The 23,775-nt window shown below is 42.2% G+C and overlaps 1 protein-coding gene across 1 annotated transcript in view; it reads right to left on the bottom strand.

The window, feature by feature from the left end:
* Nucleotides 1-23,775, bottom strand: part of Pcca (propionyl-CoA carboxylase subunit alpha) — a 278,512-nt gene that overhangs the window by 141,765 nt on the left and 112,972 nt on the right. The window contains exons 13-17 of the mRNA XM_005355699.2: nt 18,488-18,631; nt 17,395-17,469; nt 13,337-13,405; nt 10,983-11,058; nt 3,365-3,475 (exon numbers count right to left, since the gene is read on the bottom strand). Of these exons, the coding sequence (XP_005355756.1) occupies nt 3,365-3,475; nt 10,983-11,058; nt 13,337-13,405; nt 17,395-17,469; nt 18,488-18,631 (475 nt within the window). The remainder of the gene's footprint in view (nt 1-3,364; nt 3,476-10,982; nt 11,059-13,336; nt 13,406-17,394; nt 17,470-18,487; nt 18,632-23,775) is intronic.

Here is a 23,775-nt window from a genome sequence, read left to right as displayed (position 1 = left end):
GAGGGGAGGGGAGAGGAGAGGAGAGGAGAAAAGTAGGAGAAAGTAAGGGAGACACCCAGGACCAGTCAGGCAGTCAGCCAGTCCCCAGGCAGCCAGACATAGAGTAGGACAAAGAGAATGAAAAAAATATAAAAAGCTCCAAGGTAAAACACAGATTAATTATAAACAGGTTATTTTAAGTTATAAGAGCTAGTGAGACAAGCGTAAGAAAAGACCGAGCATTCATAACTAATAATAAGTTGACATATCATGATTTATGGACTGGCAGTCCAAGAAAGCCTGCTATAAAGGAGATGTTGGGAACGTCCAAAAAGCTGTATTCATTGAAAGTCCATAGAGGTCATCTGATGATGTGTCATTGAAAAGTCTGTGAAATCCCAGCCCAACTCAATGAATACTCAAGCTGTAATTGAAAACCCTGTCACAAAAAGAAAGAAAGAAAGGGAAAGGAAAGGAAAGGAAAGGAAAGGAAAGGAAAGGAAAGGAAAGGAAAGAAAAGAAAAGAAAAGAAAAGAAAAGAAAAGAAAAGAAAAGAAAAGAAAAGGTACCCCATCATTGGGGCTGGAGATCCAGGCTCCCTCTTCTGGCCTGTCATGTACAAGGCCCTGCACTCCATCCCACACATGAAGAAAAAGGGACTAATGTACATATGAAGTCACAGAGACTGTGACACCATGCACAGGACCCACAAAATTCAAGCTAGACAAAATCAGAGCATGGAGAAGTGAGAACAGAGTCCTACCCCTAACCAAGACGCTGTTTGCAATTGATAGGTGCATGAAGAGGGAGAAAAACAGATCAGTTTTCTCCAATGGAGCATGCTGTGGGATAACTCCTCTGTGTGCTGTGAATAGGTTTTATAACCATTGGTTAAAAAAGAAACTGATTTGGCCTATAGCAAGGCAGGATAAAGCCAGGCAGGAAATCCATGCAGAGATAAAGGGAGAAGAAGTGAGGAATCTGGGCAGATGCCAACAAGCTGTCAGAGCAAAAAGTTGTTGTATTAGAGAACAGTTTAACACCACGAAGCCATGTGGCAAAATACAGATGAATAGAAATGAGTTAATTTGAGTTGTAAGAGCTAGTTAGTAATAAGCCTGAGCAACAGACCAGATGGTTTGTGATTAACATCAATCCGTTGAGCGGTTGTTTTCAAAGCAGCTGCAGGACCAGGTGGGACAGCAGGCGTGATACTGGGCATATCAACCACCCTACAGGACAGGCCTCAAACTCAGGAGTACCTGACTAACACAAAATGGATTTCATGGTTTTTGTGTGCTTTTTTTTGTTGTGGTTTGGTGCTTTTTGTCTTTTTCGCTTTGTTTTTATTTGACTTTGGTTAGGTTTCTCTGAACATGAAGTCGGGTAGGTAAGGAGGCAGGCTTTTGGAATGACTTCAGGAAAGAGAACGAACATGATCAAAATATATTATATGAGAAACATTTTAAATAAAAAAAAAAGTGATTTTAAGAAAAGAAGCAGCCAGCCATAGGCCTCACATTCAAAGCCAGTCTGGGTCACACCTTAAGACTCTAACAAAAAGGAAGAAACTCTAGAGCCAGTTCCTCTCTTAGTGATCACATAGCTTCTTTGTGCTTCATGAGAAATGAAAGTTGAGATTAAGTTATTGTCAAAGGTTCTCCTGGCAGATTAGCACAGTCAGCAGCCAGGGCCCTTTCTGTTGCAAGAAGAAGAGTTGCATAAAGAGTTCTGTACTACAGAGGAAACGTGGGAGATTGTACTCAGCTCTAAGGTCAGTTTCTCAGGTGAAGGGGGTCATAGCTCCTAAAGAATTTGCAACATTTTACAGAATTTTAAAAGTAGACTATGTATCCTCATCAAGGTTGCTTGCCCATGTACATTTATGCTCACATATAACTATACATGAATATAAACAAATGCTCACATACATATAAAAATTGCTTTTGAGAGTTGACTTAAATTTCTTCTACCTACTTTTTCCTTCTGCCCACTATTGCTTATTTTGTCACCTATAAAAATGAATTATTTGGGAGGACATGGAACCATATGGAAGTTCTAAATCTGCTTCCCAACTTACCACATCTTCTAAACTTTAGTAAAGAGAACAAAATATTAGAACCAAACAGGGTGAGCTGTTTATCTAGATATGTGTACAGGTGACTTGAAACATCCAAAGTATCCCTCTCATCAACACCATGGACAGGTTTCTTTTCACTGATTAAACAGGTGTTTGGATAGTGTCTCCTGTGGGTTGTTGCTAAGGAAACAGTAGGAAGTAATGGCCTACGTTGTTCTGACCTCAGGATAGCAGATAGCAGATGAGATAATACTCAGTTAAATCACAGCCAAGATGTAGTTTATCCTGTATTTTTGAAAATTCAAAAATGTAGGAAAAATAATCTGATGAATTATTATTGCTTTTATACAAATAAAAGAAATTCTTAATTTTTCTTAATGATAGAATGCTAAAGATAAAATTCAGAGAATATTCAAATTGGCTATTTTCAATTTAATTTACAAAAATTTTATTATATAGTCTAAACTAAAAACCATTTTGCAAATGCGTTCAACAGTAAACTACATAAAGGTGAGTTGAATTTACGTATAGTCTGAAATATAATTATACAGTTAGTATACTTCCTATACTAAAATGTGTGCTTTTTGTTTTATATTTAACTTGATATTTAACAGGAATCAAAGTCCAGTGCTTCACACATGCTCAGCAAGGGCTGTTAATCTATACCAAGTCCCTAAAACACTTGAAACCAAGAATCAGCCTTCAAACCCAGTTCACTAGAGATTTCTGTCTAGGTATTACTACAGAGTCTCAGGTAAACCCACTGGTTTCCACTGATGTTAACCAGGTCTTTGGTGCTCTCTCAATCTCCAATTTGATGGAATATTCTTCTGTGACTTGGAAACACAGTGTGAAATTTAACACGAGGACATTTTCTTCATCCAAACATTCAATTTTTACACTTTGGACTGTTACCTAAGAGACACTGTCTTCTATCCTCTATATGCAACATGGCTGGAATGAACCTGGACTCTCACACGTGAGCAGAAACTGCACACACAGCTTTTTGCTTGTTTGTTTTTGAAGAGAAGAGCTGAAGGTGGTTACATTTGTGAATCACCCATGCACAATCAAAATCATGAATGTTAATGGTCAAAATTATTCCAAGAGCTAACACACTAAGTAGAACAGAAGTCAAAGAACCTTCGTTCATAACAGAAACGCTGTGTGTAGCAATTAAGAATAAAAATACAGAGAAACCCTGTCTCGAAAAACCAAAAAAAAAAAAAAGAATAAAAATAGCCTGGCATAATTCAATGAACTCCTGAGAACTAAATAATTCAACACATACATATATGCACATACCTTTGAAGCCATCGGGATACACATCAGAGAGAAATTTGGTGCTGATATCCCCTTTCACAAAGCGTGTGTTGACTATCACCTCGCGAAGCAATGGGATGTTGTGTGTAACACCTAAAAACAAAATTTCAGGCAGAATTGGAGAACAATGAGTCAGCTAACAATCCGATTTTCAGCAGACTGAGGGAATTGATAAAATCCTTGCCATGCAAGCATAAGGAACTCAGTTTCATTCCCATGGAAAAAATGCTGAGGATAGCTGTGTACACCTGTCTGCCAGTGTTGGGCAGGCAGAGACAGGGGGATCCCTAGAGCTTGCTGGCCAGGCAGTCTAGTCAAATCAGTGAGCTCCAGGTTAGTGAGAGACCCTGGGGAGTTAATAAGAAAGATACCAATACTGACCTGTGACACAAAAACACACTCTCTCTGTCTCTCTCTCTTCCCTTGTCTACCAATAACTCAATTACTTGTGTCCTTAGCTAACAAAAATATTAAACCAAAACCAAACCCAAACCCACCCACTCAGACTTCACTGTCCACCCTGCTTGCACTAAGCACAAGAACTAATTCCTAAACCAGGGGATGCAAGTTGAAGTGATGTGTTCAACACCTTCCTTTAATTTCCTCCTCTTAGAGCTTCCTGAGCGGGCAGGAATCTCACTTCGGCAGTACAAATGAAGTGGATGAACCCCTACTCTGCTTATCTGTCTCTCTGTGTGCGCATGCTTAGTCCCTTCAATAATCTCACTATTTGGGAGAACCAACAAAATAATTACATAAAACCACATCTATTTCCATAGTATCCATACCATTGTATCTAGACACCTTGGTTACAGCAGGTTACCATGAACATGAGATTCACATACGGAGACAAAATGACTATCCACCCATTAGGCTAATCAATATTAACAACTTACTATCTCCTTCCAGGCGTTTTTCTATGCATCTCTTTCATCTAGACGGCATTACCAAACTATGTAAACATGTTACCATCTCTGGTCCCAATTCTCAAAATACTGTATGTCTAAACCGCATAAAATCCAATTCTTAAATCATTCCACTTTCCTCAAACCCTCATACAAAGTTCCAGAATTCGACTGCAAAATAAATCACCTTGGTATTACATGTCTGTGAGAAATGTACCCCTTTCCCAACCCTACTTTGCAGGCAACAATTTAGCTCATAGCCGAACATTACTACTCCCAAGGACTCTAAATTAATAGGCAGAGAATACCCCAAATCAACTACATGCCTGAAGCATAGGCATGTTAGACATTTATAAGGACTTTTATTAAACAAACACTTTCATTACGGAGGTAACAGAAGATCTGTGAAACCTCTGACATTTATCTACAAATAGGCAGCGTTTGTCAGATGCTTAATTAAAAAGACAAGCCAAAGGGGCAAGAATTTTCAAAGCTCCTTGAAAAGGGTGGTGATCTGAAGGAGGATCAACAGCTGGACCTGCATCACAAGTGGACAGAACCAAAGCACGTTTGGAGGACGGCTCTCAGCTGCCGCAGAGACACCTGTGCACAAATGACCACAGCAAGTTCATACTACAAAGGCGGAGCAAGACATGGGGATGGAAACTTCACGTCTGGACATTATAAGTAATTTACCTGTTTGGAGAATCTTCACAGGGCTGGAAAGGCGGCTTAGTAGTTAAGAACACTTGTTGCTCTTGCAGAGGACACAGGTTTAGTTCCCAGCACCCGTATGGCGGCTCATAATCACCCAAAACTCCAGTTCAGGGGATCTGATGCCCAAACATCATGGACACAAGACACGTACATGGTATGCATACATACATACAAGCATAACACACATACACATAAAACAGGCTTTTCACTGTTGCACAAAGCAAATGGCTGCCAGTGGGCATTTGTGTAGAGAAGACTGCCAGGAGGAGGAGATACAGCCCCATGCAGCAGTCAAGGTACAAGAGGCCACAGAAAAGGGTCACTGTCCTTCAGAGAGATGAGAACGGCGGTGAGAAGCAGGGAGAAAGGCAGGTTTGCACATCACGAGGGATAGAATACACAGGGGTAGGAGTGAGGTGGGAAACACACTGTCCACAACTGCACCATGGAAACCGCCCAGACTGTGGTCCACAGCAAAGGGCTGGCAGCGTCTGTGGAGAAAGGGACCGGGACGTGAGAGGAAGGAAGGGATTTAGTCAGACTGGGAGGCCAAGCTAATGTCGAGGAAAGGACATGCGTTCTACAGTGTAACAGAGATGGCTTGGCTGAGATGGACAGGGCAAGAGGAAAACACGTGCTTCACTTTGAGCCAGGGAGAGGACGTCTGTGAGAGACAGGCTGCTGCAGTCTGAGTGATTCCATTCCAGTCCGAGAGAGCAGAAGGTAAGAGGGTCTCAAGGCCCGGCCAGGGCCATCAGCAGGAAGGGAGCAAAAGAGCAGCAGAAATAGGCAAATGAAGTCAACCCCGCACCTTGCTACAGGAATTACAATACACAAAGTGTGCCAGAAATAATTCCCCAAGGGAGGGACCGAAGTCACAAGACTGAGGAGCAGCAGTGATTTAGTTCAAAGAGAGCAAAGTAATTGTTCTTACATGAAAATCAACAACTTAGTTTGCCCATTCACTAGACACCCTCCCCGACCTGCTGCCGAAATATAAATGAGTTAGTGAGGCGTCTAGCGTCTACGATTATTGCTCCAGTTAGTGAAATAAAACAAATATTTGCCCACACATGTAATATTTCACAGTTAGCTTTACTAAATTTCTCTTTACAGCCTAGTCCTGGTACAGGTTTCTCAGCCTTCCTTCCTGCCAATACCCAAACAGCACAATCTGCCTTCGGTAAATATAACATAACATGGCTTAAAAATGCAGTTTATAATTTGGACAAGATAAAGTTACTTTCTGATGCTGATATCCAAAGTATTGGAATGAATGCAAACGGCAGGGGAATGACGCATTGTCCGTACTCATAGCTGAAAAGGAGGTGTTGGCGTTAGAAGAGGTAACCCAAAGGATTATGGGCAAAGATTACTTATATTTAGGGTATTAAACAACAGAGCCAAGCACAAAAATGGGCATCTCCTTTTTTTTTTGTTACAGCCTATTTTTTAAACATTTTAAAGTCGGCACACGAAGTACTTCATGGTTGATCCCCCTCCCATCTCCTTCCCTCCGTCCTTCCTGTCACATATGCCCTCATGCACCCCCCTACCCATCAGAAGCTCATCTTACACTGTCTTTATGACCTTTCTGACTTCACCACATTTATAAACACACATACACACACACACACACACACACACACACACACACACAACTAAGGTGGCCATGATCATATGAACAAGAAGGGAGGGTTGGTATCTTTCTGAGTCTGGGTCATCTTGCTTAATATAATTCTTCTCCAACCCCATCCACTTTTCTGAAATTTTCATAATTTCATTTTTCTTTTCAGCAGAGTAAAGTTCTATTGTGTCTATAAATCACACTTACAATGCATATCTATTGATGGACATCTAGGCTGCTTCCATTCCTTGAAGAATTTTTTAAAAACCTTTCTACATGTATAATAAATACAACATGAAAAAGACTTAGATTTCACTAAATAATGTTTCGAGAATAAAATTAAAACTCAAATACATTTGTCCTTACAGTTCTCTAAATAGCATACTGGTGTGAGAAGTCTTCTGTCTATGTGTTGCTTTGGTTGGTTGGTTAATAAAGAAGTTGCTTTCGGCCAATGGTTTAACAGAATATATTGGAAGAGATACACAGAGAGAGAGTAGGTGGAGTCAGTCAGACTCCATGGAGCCACCACAGGATAAAGATGTAAGCCACCAGCCTGAACCTTTCTGGTAGGGCACGAGCCTCATGGTAAAATATAAAATAATAGAAATGGGTTAACCAAAGATAGAAGAGCTAGCTAGCAATACGCTGAAGTGATTGGCCAAGCAGTGATTCACATAGTACAGTTTCTGTGTGGTTATTTTGGGTTGGCAGCCAGGAATGGACAAGCAGCCTCCCCCCAGTAGCATACCCCACACTGACTATGTGAAATCAAATCATCAGCTGCTTTGCTAATCTAAGGCAGACAGTAATGTAACACTTAGTTTTCCATGTGTGGATGACAACACAACTAGCTGCTCCAAGACCTACTGTCCAGGAAGTAATTCTAAAGCCAAAACAGGAAGGATCAGGACACTATTCCATACATAAAAACCTCAAAACACCAGATGGAAGGGACGCGCCGTATGAGAGGAACCGCTACACATTCAGTTTGCTCCCTTTCCATGTCCCAGGAAAGACAATGCCATTTGAATGGGTCCCTGTATAAACAGTATGTGGACGGTAGAGAATTCTTTCAGAGTTAGTTTATAGCCTCACTAATATTATTAATCACAAAATCATAAAAATTATGACTGAGAGTTTTAGATTGGGAATTGGGATGACCTGTGCCAGAGTTCACCAGATCCCATCTGCATGAGAAATCATGACCAGGCCACAGAGGGAGGCCCTTGGAGCCGCCTTCTGACTGCCTGCTGGTTCCAAAACAGCAGGCCAGACACTAGCTGTGCACTCCACCAGGATCAAACAGAGGCCGAGGCCACTGCTTTTTTCATGGGGACTTGGAAATTAAGTTTAACCTAGGTATACTGTGCTCTAAAATTTCTCGACTTTCACAAAAGCTTACAAGTAATTTGGTGTATCTGTGGGGGAATCCACGTTTGACCAACAAAGCAGTTACTCAACAATACAGTAAACTCTCCTCCTTTCCTTCCCTTTACAACACGTTTTAAAACACACCTACCCTTTAGAATTCACCAGGTAAATAAGTAAACATCAAAGATAATAGTAGGGAGAAGGGAAGGAGCCTTTTATTTTAAAAAACAAAACAAAAAAAACTAACTTATTCTGTAGTAATCTTAGAATCTTCGAAAGTTGGCAAAACTAGATAATTATTGTTCACCCTTCACCCTTGCTCTGAGTCTGCGGCCCCTCCGCATATCTCTGTGTTGATTCTTTGGATGCACAGACCACAGACCACACACACCATTTTCTAACAGAAACACAGAAGGTAAGTTGAAGACAGGACAGCCTCTAAATATCAGCCTGTGGAGTTCCTAAGGAGAAGACAGGTCTCTTCTGCAACCCAGTGTCTATCTAATCTACAGACTTTACTCAGATTTCCCCCGTTGTCCCACTTCTGACTTCTACTACAAAGGAAAGCCTCTTTTCCTGGTCTGGGACCTAGTGAGAATCCCCTGCACCCAGCAGTCTGACTCCGGTTCCCTTTGATCTAGATAAGCTACTGCCTTCTCTTTGTGTTTGTTGACCTTGACACCTTTGGAGATCAGAGGCCATTTATTCTGTTGATTGTCTTTCAGGGTGGTTTGTCTGGTGTTTCCTCACGATTATATTCTGTCCACCCGTTTTCAGTTGTGTGTCTGCATGCCTGTGTGTGCACGCATGTGCATGTGTGTCACAGATGCTAACAAGAGGTGCAGGACCCGGGTGAACCGCTTGGTAAGGTTGCTAGCATGAAACAGTTTCCATGATGTTTATTAAGTATATATGTTGGGATGCCAAGAAACTATAAAAATAGCTGTTTCTCCATTTTCCCCACTAACTTCAGCATCTACTGATTTTCTTATATTTTATATTCTCAATGTAGTACTTTTTCTACGTGTTGGTTTACAATCTATGCGGAGGAGTTATGCTGACTTCATCTACCCAACCCAAGCATTTCTAGCTCCTGACTCTCACTTCAGAGACAGGATGTAAGGTGCTGCTGGCATTACTTCCTGTGTGACAAACTCCCAGTTTGACCAGCGGAGGCCTCCTCAAGCAGCTCCTGAGTCTTCCTAACCGACCTACCTGCTTTTGAGGTTTTCCTTCGTTTGTTTGTTTTACAGTTTATACAGGGTGTCACACTGTAGCCAAAACTGGCCTGGAACTGTCACCCAGCAATCCTGCCTCAGCCTGCTGAGTACGTGGAGTCCAGGGGAGAGCTGGGAAGACAGATGTGCATTCCTCCTGTCCTGATCCACTCTCCCAGGACAGCTCTGCCCTCCATGCTCACGAGCCTGGACACGCTTAGTGAACTGAGTGGACAGAAGCCATGCACATGGACACACGCACTTTACACAGGACTGTCCCCAAAGTGACAACTGTGCCAAAGTTCAGAACCTTCAGCTAGAGAATGTACACATGGACATGTATACACGTATGCACACACCTTTACACCGTCATCAGTTTATTAAAGCCCAAGAGTTCTCACGGACACCTTCAGACTCAACCTCATACCACACACAGGGTGCACTCCACCCCCAGGCACTCGTTCCCACATCTGTTACTGCCTTTCTGACAAGAGGAAACTTGGTTCTTATTATCTACAATACACGTATTTATTTCCTCAATTCCAGAATGTACATAAATTGGTTTCAGACCTGCTAACCCACCAACTATGAAAAATAAACGTAATAATTAGAGTTTAATATTTATTCAGACATATTTTCTCTTTAGCCTAGGGATATGTATTTGGGTTAGTTCTCCTCACACCCTGGCCTGTCTGCAGGACTATATGGCTCATCTGAAATGTGTCCCATTAGCTGTTAATATTCCGTTCTGAGCCTTACTTATGACACTCATTAGTCCAACTTCACAAACAGTCACGTTCGTAGTCAGGGAGTCTCCACCCTTATCCCATTTACTTTTGATTCCCATTCCCCACTCATTTCCAACACGCCCACTCCACTGCCTGCTAATCCTGTATCTTTATTCAGATATCTTTATGTCTACCCACGGAGGCCAGAAGAAGACATTAGATCCTTGGAGCTAGATCTACGGGTAGTTGTAAGCCACCTGTGTGGATAATGAAACCAAACTCGGATCCGCTGAAGAGCAGAGTCTGAAAATGATCCAGCACCCAGGCATACCTAGAGGATGCTCTTAGACCCCCCCCCCCGGGACATCCAAAATTAGAGTGGGCAGATGTCATAGCAAAACTCTTTTCATTACTAACGCAAAGTTAGTACTTACATTTAATATATAATTTTCTCCTCAAAGTGGGTAGAATAACTTTACAGACTCAATTGTAAGAGTGACTTCTGATTCAGGCAGCATTGCTCTCGGAAGGCTTGCATGAGGACAGAGACCCAGGGGAAAAAACCACACTTCCTAGCAAACTATCTAACTCTTCTCCAAGCAGAAGCCAAGATCTGTTCTCCCAATCACTGAATTAATCAAATGTAAGGCCCTACGTCCATTGCTCACGTCTGCAAGCTTCCCACTTCCTGACCCAGAGACTCACAGACAGTGACACAGAGAACTTGATGTCCAACTATTAGGGATAATAGATCTTCACAGTCTCTCACATTACGTACAATGTTTATAACTACAAGATACCGTGAGTCATTTAGAGGGAAAGCTGTGTCCTATCTATGTTCACCTAAATACCGTGGACTGCAGAGAGTCGAGCATCTGTGCCGGTGTCCACGCTTACCCATTCACATTTTTCTCACTTCCATGTAAGCACAGTAAGCGACTGATTCTGGAATTCCCTCATACAAAGCCTTCCCGAGGTCCTCTAGAACCGAGTGCCGCACACAGTAACAGAAGGCAAATGTTTGCGTTTTACCTCGGATCACGTAATTATCCAGGGCATCCTCCATCCTCTTCAGTGCTTCTGCTCTGTCAGACCCGTATGTGATGAGCTACAAGTAAACAACAAGATGGTATGTAGAGCCAGCCGCAGACTGAGTGACGGGGCCAGGTAAAGGTCTAACACATCCACCACTGTGCCTTCTCAATTCTCATAGCCCTCCAATTGTTTAATATAAAATATGTCAATTAAGACTTCTTTGAATAAACAAATGAGAACCAGCCTATCACTGATGTTCCTCTTAAATATCACTGTCATAGTAAAGACATATCTGAAAGCAAAGCAGGCATGTTCTGAAAACAAGCACAGAGAAAAGACCGAGTGGGGAGAGCGGAGCCTGAAGAACTGGCACAGCCCAGCAGCACAGGACACTAATTTCCCTGGTTTTCGAGGCTTCAAGTTTGATGTCCCAAACAACCAAAACTTTTGTAGCTTTCAAAAGAGTCAGTATGAAAATGAAATAAAAGGCTAGGCTGTCTTAAAATTACTCTCACCTGTAGATAACACAAAACTAAAGGCACTGGTTAAGAACGAGGAAGGTCCTATTTCTGCATGAATCTATATCCTTTTATATGTAATCTCTAAAATCTAAAAAATAAGACTTTGAAAATATATATTAAGGCCTTTTCTGATGCATCATTAAATTATAGGCTGTAATTATTCTAACTATTATAAATTTTATAAGCTCTTCAGTATAAAGCCAGTAAACCTTTAATCCCAGCACTTGGGAGGCAGACACAGACGATTCTCTGTGAGTTTGAGACCAGCCTGGTCTTCAAAGCACGTTCCAGGTCACCCAGCTACATAGTGAGACACTGTCTCAGGAAAAATAAATTTCACACATACAAGTTATCTAGAAAATTTATAGGGTATTTTCCTGAATGGGAGTATATTCATCTAAAAAAAAGACAGCAAATTTAAAAATCAGTTTGTAATATTTTGTGTTATTTTTTTCTTTCAAAGTGTGTTTCTCTAATAAATAAAACATCTAAGATTTCTTTTAAGAATATTAATGGTAGAGCTCTCAAGGTCCCAGTGAGGAGCAGAAGGAGGGAGAACCTGAGCAAAGAAGTCGGGACCACGAGGGGTGCACCCACCCACTGAGACAGTAGATCTGATCTACTGGGAGCTCACCAAGGCCAGCTGAACTGTGACTGAAAAAGCACGGGATGAAACTGGACTCTATGAACATGGCGAACAATGAGGGCTGATGAGAAGCCAAGGACAATGGCAAGGGGTTTTGATCCTACTTAATTTTCTGGCTTTGTGGGCGCCTAGCCAGTTTGGATGTTCACCTTCCAAGATATGGACGGAGGGGGGGAGGACCTAAGACTTAGCACAGGGCAGGGAACCCTGACTGTTCTTTGGACTGGAGAGAGAGGGGGAGAAGGGTGGGAGGAGGGGGAGGGAGGTGGGAGGCTGGGAGGAGGCGGAAACTTGTTTTTTTTTTTCCTTTTCTCAATTAAAAAAAAAAAGAATATTAATGGTAAAAACTTATGTGAAAAAGTTACAAAGACAAAAACGACTTGACACCTATATAATCTGGGGATGGATGGGCTGTGGTTAGTGGCAGAGCGCTGGACACACTAGCACAGTCCCTGTTTGATCCCCTGCACCAAACTAAAAAACAAAACAAAACAAAAACTTGATGATAATCGGTCCTTTACTGTTTCAGAGACAAGAGATTTTCTAATAAAAACAGAAGTTTAACTATTGTAGCATTTTACCATTTATGAAGTCTCAAGATTTTAGAGATTCGTGATTTTTTAATTTACTCTGCTACGTTAAAGTTTAAAAAGGCACACAGGCCAATCCTATTGCACACTTTTCTGTAAAAGCTGTGTCGGGTGGCGGCTCAGTGGTGGGGCGCCTGGCTGGGACGCACAAGGCTCTGGGTTCCAGCCACGTTGTAAACAACAAAGCCTGAAACACGCAAGTTGTAATTTGGAAAACCTTCGAAGGTCAAAACCACTCTTAACAAATACAGCCTATGGGCCCAGTTCTCCAAAGAACCTGCCACTTACACCACCCTCTTTTGAAAGGGCAAAACCAGTTTAATTTCTTTCATTCCAGTAGGCTGAGCTGCCGCTGGTTAGGAAGCAAGCTGCGCACGTGCGCAGGAGCAGTGAGGGTACAGGAGCTGCGCATGTGCACAGGGGCAGTGCCGGTAGATGGTGAGTGTGCTGAGGAAGCCAGACAGGCCATGAGATAACTGTTTTCACGTTCGCATACTGCTTTCAGGTTTGTTTAATTACAGAAAAAGGCTCAACTTCTGATTCCTTAATTAAATGTAAGTACTGTTTCAAAGAAAATAAAGAAATGGAACTAACTTTTGATATCATAGGGTCATAATAGATGCTGATATCACTTCCTGGTTGGATGCCACTGTCAACTCGGACCTGAGGAAGAAAAGAAAAAGTACGTAACTTCATATTGGGCAGATTTGTTTTATTTAACCGCAAACTATTTTTCCATGGCGAAAAGGGATAATAAAGTTACAATCTCAACATCCCTGCCTCTGGAAAACTGAAAACAACCCAGACACACATGAGGGTCTGATCTTGAACTATGATCTCTTGATATGCACTATGCATACAATTTTTGTTCTTTCACTAAAAAAGAAAAAAGAAAAAAAGGAAAAAAAAAGAAACTGTGAGGAGAGAGGCCTCATACACCCCTACCCCAGGGCACACCTGCCACTGGCTGCAGCGTTAAGAAGATGCCCCACTAAAGCCCCCTCCTCGAGGGGCACTGAGGAGGCCCTGGCTATTCCTCTCCCTCTCAGGCCCTCTGAGCTAGAAGAACTCGCCGGGCTTTCAAGTCCGCAGCACTTTTCCTCCTTTGCCTCACCCCCTCAACTGTGAATGCTATTTTCTGAGACTTTTGGTCCCCAGAGGCCTTCATGTTTACACAGCTTTCCACAAGGCTCTCTCTGTGAGGATGCGAGCTCCAATTAGAGTTTGGATTCTGTACTTTTCATCTTGGGGAGGACCGGCACAGGTTCAAAATATCCTTTTGAAGCCCCTGGTTGCTGCTAACCAGCCAACAAGTTAGTTAGTGCATCACTGATTCTTGTTTTCCTCTCTCAGCTTGATCCCAGCAGCACAGCAGAGGTTAGCCATGTAAAACTTGGAATGAGCATCTGCCAAGGACAGGGCATTTAGTAGATTTATTGTGACCAAGTTTTGGATCTGAAGTATTTAGAAACTAATCAAAATATTTAAGACTGGGAGGCATCATATCCTAGGGCTTGAGGATGGAAGAATTTAATCGAAGCTTCCAAAGCAGCAGGACTGCAGTGCCCAACATTGTAAGGGGTGGGAAGAGAAGACAGGGAGCTCTGTCACCTGTGAGAAGGAGGCTACCCAATAAACAGCAGCTCATCTGTCTGTGGCAAGGCAGGAAAAGGTCAACGCAGCGGCTGCTAGGCCTTTAATATTTTAATTTAGGCAATTATCAAGGGACCGCACATAGAACCTCTTGTCTAGAATATCCACATGAGGGTAGGTGATGGCTTTATTACATGGCATTTGAAGACAAGTGAAAAACCACACCTCTCTTCTCTTTTAAGGTTTTAAAGAGAAAGAAAGCTGGAACACACTCTGATTTTTGCACGTGCAGCAAAGCAACACTTTGGGTCCGTGAACCCAAATTCCAAATGAAGTTCTAAAAGTGAAAACTATTCCACATTACTACAAGATGTGTGCAGTTATTGCTTACTGAAAACAAACTTTAGGGCATAAATTGTATAAAATTTGATGTTTGTACAAAATGGGAAAGAATTACTAGGCGGCTGTGAAAGCAGTGAAGTTTCAGTGAGTTTTCTCTTGGCATTTAAACGGTTGCTCGTAACCAGGCTGAGAGAAAAGATGCCATCTTACTAGTTTGGGTGAAGTTTCAGTGAGTTTTCTCTTGGCATTTAAATGGCCGTTAGTAACCAGGTTAAGAGAAAAGATGCCATCTTACTAGTTTGGGTGCCAATAAGTCAGAACTACTCTCCCCAGCTTGGCCGCTTTCTACCCACAGCGCATGGCCATAGCTTGTTTGACACCAGGGTGGTTGCGGGTTGGGGCTCTGACTTTCTGTGCATCTGTCATCTGCTGCACAGATCCTGTCCAGTGCACCAGGAAAATACTACAGGCGATAAGGAATATTACTGCATTCCCCTGCAGTTCATAACACAGATCTCATCATCTTAAATAATACCACCCTAAAAGCCAAGTAATTTCTCTGTGGCTGCTAAGCATAACTGTCTTTGTTGTTTACTAAAATAATTACAGGAATTTGTCAGTTTGAACCCAAAGGGTCAAATGAAAATGTATCATATATAATCAGCACATGCAGACTGATCAACATTCCAAAAGAAACTGTATAAAGCAGCTTTTAACTTTGACTTTTAACTGTTTATATAGGTTTGTCCAAATAATAGCCAACTATATATCTTTCTTCTAACAACCAACTAAAAACCAAATTTGGTGCCCATTCATCTATGAAAACAAAGCCTGCGTAAACTTCCACTGACCACTTGAAGAGTAAAGTCAAATGGAGCTCTAAGGAGAACAATCAAAGACTACAGGAAGAGCCTATCCCTGCCCTGACAACGTGTTTCAGGCTTAAAGACGCATGTGAAGGTGTGGACCAAAAGTCAGCTCTGAGGTATTTGCTCCTTCTTGTGATCAGGAAACCTAAGAGCCAGAACCGGCTTCCCGAGTGAAGCTGCCACATCTAGTTTTAGTAAAGCGAGGGGAAGAGGACCACACTAAAAACACCCATGCGCCCCAAGTGTCAGGTTCTCAAGTCAGTCCTCAGAAACCTCCTGGGTTTAAAAATTAAAATTGCTTTCGTCAGCCAAATCGCAGCCCCTGGAAACTATCAGGCGTGCCGCACCCTTCACTCTCAATTCACCTCCCCCTCAGCACAACTCCCAGCCCGCCGTGTCCACCTGACAAGTGACAGCCCAATCTGATTAAATGCTTCTAAGGGAGGGGACTCATGGGCCTCCATGACAGGCCAAAAGTGATCACCATGGAGATACATAATTACAGCTGTCAACGCATCTACTGTCCTGCTGACATCAATTTGATTGCTCGCAGCAATAATGATAGACAAAGCTTAGTGCGCACTCTCCTGCCCCCAATCTCTTCATCTATTCCTTGGTCCATTTAGCTGACATGCAACATTCACACGCGCAAATAACAGCAGTAAGCAGAACATTTAAGGCATTTTAATTGTTTTTTCTTTCTATGGATGGATCGCGACTGCAAATGTTATTACATAAAACTCCTGCTGCAGCATTAATTGAAGAAAGATTTGGTGGGACAAAGACTGTAGGGGGTAGAGTTTGTCCATTATCACCTGTACTTTCAACAGGTCTCACGTTTGAAAATTGCAAATTGCAAAAACTTGAGAGGGCAAAATGTTTGACATTCTGTGAGCTATTACAACATGGTGGAAACTCCTAACACCAGAGTAATCATTACGCTTCTTATTTAAGACTTTTTTGTTTGATTAAAAAAGTGTTTAGCTATGTCCCTGTGACACTTGCTCTGATGTGCTATTTAGCATCGCATGATGCCTGTTCAATCTTTACAGTTTTTTTCGGCCTCCACGCTTTGAACACAGCATGGAGTCTCTAGGCCTAGAAGGGGTCAAATCCCTTTAGAAAGCACATGGGCAAAAACAGTTTAAAAGTGAAATAAATCATATATCCAATAACATCTTCAGATTTAGAATTCTTCCTGTAGTCTTTCACCATCTTCTTACCACCCATAAAACTGAACAGTCTTATTCATAGATGCTGCAGCCTTGCCGCCGCTGCAGCATTACATCATCTGTGCATGCACTCAGTGCCTTGATTAACAGAGCTGCCACCCTTGTTCTTTTTACGCAACCACATTGCTTAAGGGACAAGGAACAGACCAACCATGGGATAAAATAAACTATGGTCACTTTTTCCTTATAGCTAGTGATACGTCACAGAATGAGTTACTCTGTTCTTAATAAAGTCCTGCTGATGAGCTGATTTTGTGCTTGAATTTCTTGACATCTGACTACAACAGGGGGCTGGATTAGATTTTTTTTTTTGAAGAAAAGATTATATTTTTAACACAAAAAGTCACTTCCCATTCTTAGGATATTATAATCTTTTACAGTATAAACTATCATTTATATGATTAGATGTGTTTAAACTTACCCTGTTGAGTGGATTCTGATGTTTCTAAATACCAGAAAGTACAAAAGATATTTTTTACTTAACACAAAAACTGACTCCCCATGAATTTCCCTTGTCCCTCAATTTACACCCTCTGGTGTTGACACGCTCTAACATAAAAGTATGGTATAAATCAAGGTCTGAGCCCCTCAGTTGGTATCACAGTTAATGACTTACACCAGGTAGATGTATTGGCTCTTGGTACTGAGACAGTCTCCCAATAGACGGTAAGCCGAAAGACTTGTAGGGGTCCTGGAGGTTCAAAGGAAAGGAAGCACAGTCTTTGAAACATAAACCAGCGCGAGCAAGGTTAACTACAATGAAGAGTATTTATAGGTCTATTTTTAACATACAGTATTTACCAATTCACAGATTCCAGAGTACGAGTGTCTCATCCTCTAGACAACTTCTAAGTATATTTAAATCAAACAGAACTGCAAGCAGAGTTTAGCCTGACCTCCATCATACTTTATTGAAGTTGGTAAAATTCCAACTTTTTCTAAAACTTCTTAGAATGCCTTAGGAAAAAATAAAATGACCTAGACCCCACCATCAAATGTAACTCCTATCAGAACAACAAATGCAACCCACCCAGGAGATTGCTTCTCTTACTTCTCCAAACAGCTCACATATGGTAAAGCCGAGAAGCTGAGTTGGCCAAGCTGCACATGCTCAGAAGAAAGCTGCACATGCTTACACACATATACATGGGGAACAGATCTGGGAGTTCGGGGTCACCACATCACGTATGACTAACAGCAGTTAGCCTTGAGCTCATGGCACTCTCAGAGATATTACCAACTCACTGCTGTTCGTTACCAGACCACTTCTGCATCTAAAAAATAAAATATGCATGTGGCACTCTCCAGTTATCTGAGGAAAGCATCTTCAGGTACCAAATGTTCTGATACCTGATTTGTACTGGTTGCCAGACTAAGACTTTGGAAAAACCCATAATTAACATTATGAATGAAGAGTGCATGCTTTACCGAAAGCTTTAAATTTAGACCCCTTCCCTGGAATCATAAAGGACAAAGTCGGCACCCGTGAGCCGAGGCTCTGCTGCTTCTCAACACACCGCTATCGACTTCCCCATGCAGACGGGAGCAGCACTTGAATTCCATTCTGTTTTTAATTGTTCCAGATTACCTAATGTTCTTCTGCTTTTACCACAGGTTATCAAACGCTGGCTCTACCTGCGATTTAGCCACACTGGCTGCTCTGCCTTGGACATAACCACCCTCCTGCCTCCCCTCAGAACACACTTTACCTCAGCATAAACCCGACATTCAACTGCCCAGCCACTGAGGGGAATATCCGCTTGCTTGTGCCTGAGAGGGTAGCCCTTAGCAACACGGATCATTTCTTGGACTAAGTCCAGGCCAGTGATGCATTCTGTGACAGGATGCTCAACCTGTAAGGCCAAGACCTCAGTTAATAGATTAAGAAAAAGGCAAATAAATGGACATCAACAACAAAAATTCCAAGTTACAGAGTCAAGGGAAGTTAACTCTGTTTAACCTTTAACAAAACCTGACTGAAAAGTCCCAGTGAAACACGCACAATGAAAGAACAAACACAATTCTACACAGATGACAGTCAGAGCAACCCCCGAACGCATTTACATGCTTTTGGGCTACTTTTCCTGATTTGGATTAATTTGTGGTTCAATACTTAACAGTTTGACTTTACATTTCTTTTGCTGCAGTTCTCAACACGGCTGGCAGTCAGCCCCTTCTGCTACACTTGCTGCGGCACGTGTGGGGAGGCTGCCGGTGTTCTCAGCCCTCATCTAGTTTGAGCTGTGCCCACTTGCATGCTTTCACTAACCTGTCCTGACAAGCAGCACGATTAGCGTAATCTCGCATCAGTGCAGCATGGCAGGAAGCGGCAGATGGAGCCTTCAGGTTGCCTTCCCTCCAGACAGGCGTGGGCAGTGCTTAGCATGCACAATAGCAAAACAGGGTGAGGGAAACCACTCTGCTTTCTCAGCAGACTGCTGATAACTATTTCAGCTGATGCTGCCAGGGGAGTACCTGGCCTTCCACACCAGCACATGGGATACATATGTGCAAACACAGGCAACTGACACACAGGCACATGGACAGAGATACATCATTATAATTTGATTGACGCTTTGCTTACAAATCTTTAAATGTGGGTTAAAATAAAGCCATTTACAACACTGAAAAAGATCACATAATCTTTCATCTAAAATCTCAAATTCTAAAAATTTCAGAAAGCTTTGGCCATATCTACTACTTTGACACCAATTTTTTTCCTTGCAAAAATTAAGTTCTAGGTATATGTCACTATAATTTTCCTATTGTGACATGTCATACTTCATACATGGACACAGGAAAAGGTCACTGAACAAGCGAATTATCTTCTGGCCTCGACTGCACTAATTGAAGGACAGGGCTTAGTCATTACAATAATCCTGGAGCTTATCATAAGCAGACAATGCCATGGTCTTTAAAAAAAAAAGCTTGGCAAAAATAAACAGATGGCATCCATAATTAGCTCTGTGTGTGTTGTGAGTTTGTTTACAGTTGCAACAACATTTTAAGACATTTTGACATAATTTTAATGACAAATCATTGCTAAAATAAGCATCTACCCTTTGTAAAATAAATGTGACACTAAATAAAGATCTTATTAAACAGTTTAATGCATATATACTTTTAAATCAAATTATGATTTCTGAGAAACAATATTCTACAAGAAACAAGTGCAAAGCCCTTCTGGTAACACTCAACTCCAATTTCAAGTGAAAAAGTATCTAGGTATTCTTAACTATTCAAGATGTAAACCTAGTATGTGCCAAACCATAGTGTTTACACACCCTTGTTCAAAGTAAGTTTTAATTAAGTGAAAGATTCAATTTCCTCCTTGTATGACCAGTACAGAGAGAACAGAACTGAAGAGAAGTTAGGAAGTATGGTCAAGTTAGTACGTGTTAAAACTCTAGGGAGATAGCTAAAATGAAATATTTACAGAACTTTAGGGAATCTCCCCATAAGCTACTTCACTGATGACAAAAGGACGCCCGGTGTCTGGAGAGCATGCAAATGTTGCACATACCAGCTCCACACAACCTACGCCAGCAGAGTGGGGAAAGAGACGCTCACGGCACTGCATGGCATGCACTGGAGCAACCCCACTGCTGGTGCCGTCCTGCAGAAGGACAAGGCTGCATGAGAAAACATGCGAACTCCGAATAAAACCACGCTATTTTAACAAGTGGCCTATGCCTTTCAAAGACTGTGGGATTGTTCCAGATTAAAAGATACAAAAGAGAGAGCTGAGTGTGGGGCCTGTGACCCCAGTACTCAAGAAGCAGAGGCAGGATTATGCCAAATGCAAGACCAGCTTGGGCTACACTGGGAGACTCAATTTCAAAAAAACAAAAGAAAATAGAAAAAGTGGTGGGGTGGGGGAGAGAGAATGACCTAGACATTCTCTCCACTGTAGCAAGCATTAGTGAGGCCTCCCGTGAACATTAGGTCCTATGCACAGCCTTAGATAACAGTACTGTGTCAATGTCACCATCCTGACTGGGGTTCTGTGAACATTAGGGCCTATGCACAGACTAGATAACAGTACTATGTCAATGTCACCATCCTGACTGGGGTTCTGTGAACATTAGGTCCTATGCACAGACTAGATAACAGTACTATGTCAATGTCACCATCCTGACTGGGGTTCTGTGAACATTAGGGCCTATGCACAGACTAGATAACAGTACTATGTCAATGTCACCATCCTGACTGGGGTTCTGTGACTATGGTTCTAGGTGGGACATGGGGTCTAAAATTTTACTCAGAGACTATCTGTGTGTGATAGCCAGACAGATATATGTGTGACAGACAGACAGATATATGTGGCTCTGCACGTGAACTCAGAGACTATCTGTGTGTGATAGACAGATAGATATGGCTCTGCACGTGAACTCAGAGACTATCATGTGTGACAGACAGACAGATATATGTGTGATAGACAGATATATGTGGCTCTGCACGTGAACTTACAAAAAGGGCAACTGTAGGTGGGGCTAAATGATGGGAGCTCAGGGTCCCTTCCACTTCTCCATCCTCATTACAAGTCAGAAATCATTAAATAAAAAAATAAGTAAACATAAAAGTCACTTAGAGGGTTTTTTATTTTCTTATTATAAAACATGATTAAAATAATAGTATATGGCTGAATCATGAAGGAGCTATGACGGTCGCTTACTCATTCCCGACCTGAACTTTTCAGACTTTACTCTGAATTTATCTGATAGTCTCCAAGGCATTTTTAAAAATAGGTAGCTACATAAGCAGGCCTTCCTCCTGAGGAGAGGAGCTGGACGAACTGTAACTGCACAAGTGAGCATGCTAATAGCAAGAGGATCCTAGGACACATCACAGAGGCGTCACTCAGATCCTGTGCAGGGAGGGCGATGAGAACAGAATCTATGCTTCCTGAACAGTGGGATGTTTGACAGCTAGCAATCACATGGCCCAAAGTATAAAGTCCGGCATTCTAAATCATGAATGCTGTGGAGACATTTTGTTTGTCCTATAACAGAGCTTCCCTGAAGATCAGAGTGCACAGCGAGCCACTAGTTAGCCAGGCTCCACACACCGTTAATCCTAACACTGGGGAGACAGAGGCAGACAGATCTCTGTGGGTTGACGGCCACCCTGGTTACACAAGATTGAATCTGTCTAAAAGAGAAACGGGGCCAAGCAGTGGTGACTCTCAGCTTTGATCCCAGCACCAGGGAGGTGGAGACAGGATCTTGCCCACTCTTGTCTGGGTATTCGGTAGAGGTAAAAGGTCTCTCTGGTGGCTGGTTCCTTGACTTCTCTGATCTTTCAGCATTTCTCTCGCTACCTGCCTCTGGGTTTTATTATTAAGACTAACTAGACTCATGCTACAAGAAGCGTGTTGAAATACGCGGAAGCCTCCCTCAGAGCACACGGTCTCAGAACTCCTTCAATATTTCCCCAGGAGAGGCATATGGTACACATTCCAAATCTCTAAGTAATACTTTGCTAATATCTTTAGTAAACACACCAAGTGTAACTGGGCAGGTATTGGAGACGGCCTGTGAGTCAGCCACGCCTGGGTAGATACGAATATGAATATCCTAGAGATAGGCATGATCACCCACTAACAGAGGAGGAATCTGCCCTCATACACGTGACAGAGGTTCTTCACTCTGCCTGTTGTGCAGTCCCCATCTAGAAGAATAATGGATTCTACTATTTTTGGTTCTGCTCTCTAGGTTCAGAAAGACTCTTTGTCTAGAACAGGATCTAACATGTACCCCCATTAAAATTCTGAAGGCTTTCCTCCTGGGAATACGGAGTTTCAAAATAAAGACCCAAAGTTATTAGACTTTTGATCCACAGGAATAAAGGATAAAAAGCATGTTGAAGGAGCCCTCAGCACACGACTCCTGCAAACTCACCTTGAAAATAATAGCTACATTCAAGAGAAGCTGCACCAACTTAGGCTCCGTCTTGGAGAGCTTCTACTGAGAATAAACGGAGGAAGACAGGGCTGCTAGGGCTGAGTGTGTCTTCCCCTCACATACTCTAACCCTTGCCACCTCAGAACGAGACTATATATCAGGAGACAGGAACTTTAATGACAAGGGGACTTTAAATGAGGCCATTCGAGTGGGCTCTGCTCCAGTATGTCTAGGAACTTTATAAGAAGGGACTGGGCATGGGCATCCAGAGTGCAATGCAAGGCCATGTGCAGAAAGACAGAATCTATCTGCAAGCCTCCAGAACTGTAGAAAATGGTCGGCGGCCTGAGGAACCTAACAAGAGAGCCAAATTCAGATATTCAAGTGGGTGGAAATCTAAAACTTGGTGGGGCACCTTGGCTAAGGCCTTTAATGCTAGCACTAGGGAGGGAGAGGCAAGAGGGTCTCAGTGAGTTTGAGGCCGTCCTGGCCTACACAGTGAGTTCCAGGCCAGATAGGACTACATAGTGATACCTCATCTCAAAAACTCCAAAAAAGGTCCAGAACTCAAAGACAGCAAAATGGTTTATAAAAGCTGCAAAACAAAACCTTAACTGTCTGTCTGACAGGCTTGCCCACAGATACCCGCTTCATTTACTCACCATACACATTTTCACGCAAAGAAAAAGGGGGGAAACTTATAAGTATTTGTCCAACTACTGTCAGAAAACATGATTTCTCTTGCAATCTAGACAAGAAGTAAAGCCCAACAGAACCACTAAATCAATGAGAATCATTAAGAATAATTAATGATTCAAACAGTAAACAGAAGGAAGGGCAGAATTAAAAACAGAAGAAAATATTACTTTAAAGGAGAAAATTTGTGACATCAATAATTAATGAGGACTACCTTTTCATATTGCAAGCACGTCAGATTGCATCTTCTGATTTGTGTGTGTACAGTGTGTGTGTGTGTGTGTGTACGGTGTGTGTGTGCATGCACACAAGTGCATACATACATAGGTGCGTGTTTATAGGAGTGTAAGTGCATGGATGTGCACATGTCTGATTTGTGTGTGTACAGTGTGTGTGTG

This window comes from Microtus ochrogaster, chromosome 17, assembly GCF_000317375.1.
Source record: "Microtus ochrogaster isolate Prairie Vole_2 chromosome 17, MicOch1.0, whole genome shotgun sequence".
In the NCBI taxonomy this organism is placed as follows: Eukaryota; Metazoa; Chordata; class Mammalia; order Rodentia; family Cricetidae; genus Microtus; species Microtus ochrogaster.
Note: the sequence above shows the minus strand (reverse complement) of the source record. Positions and strands in the feature narration are given on the sequence as shown.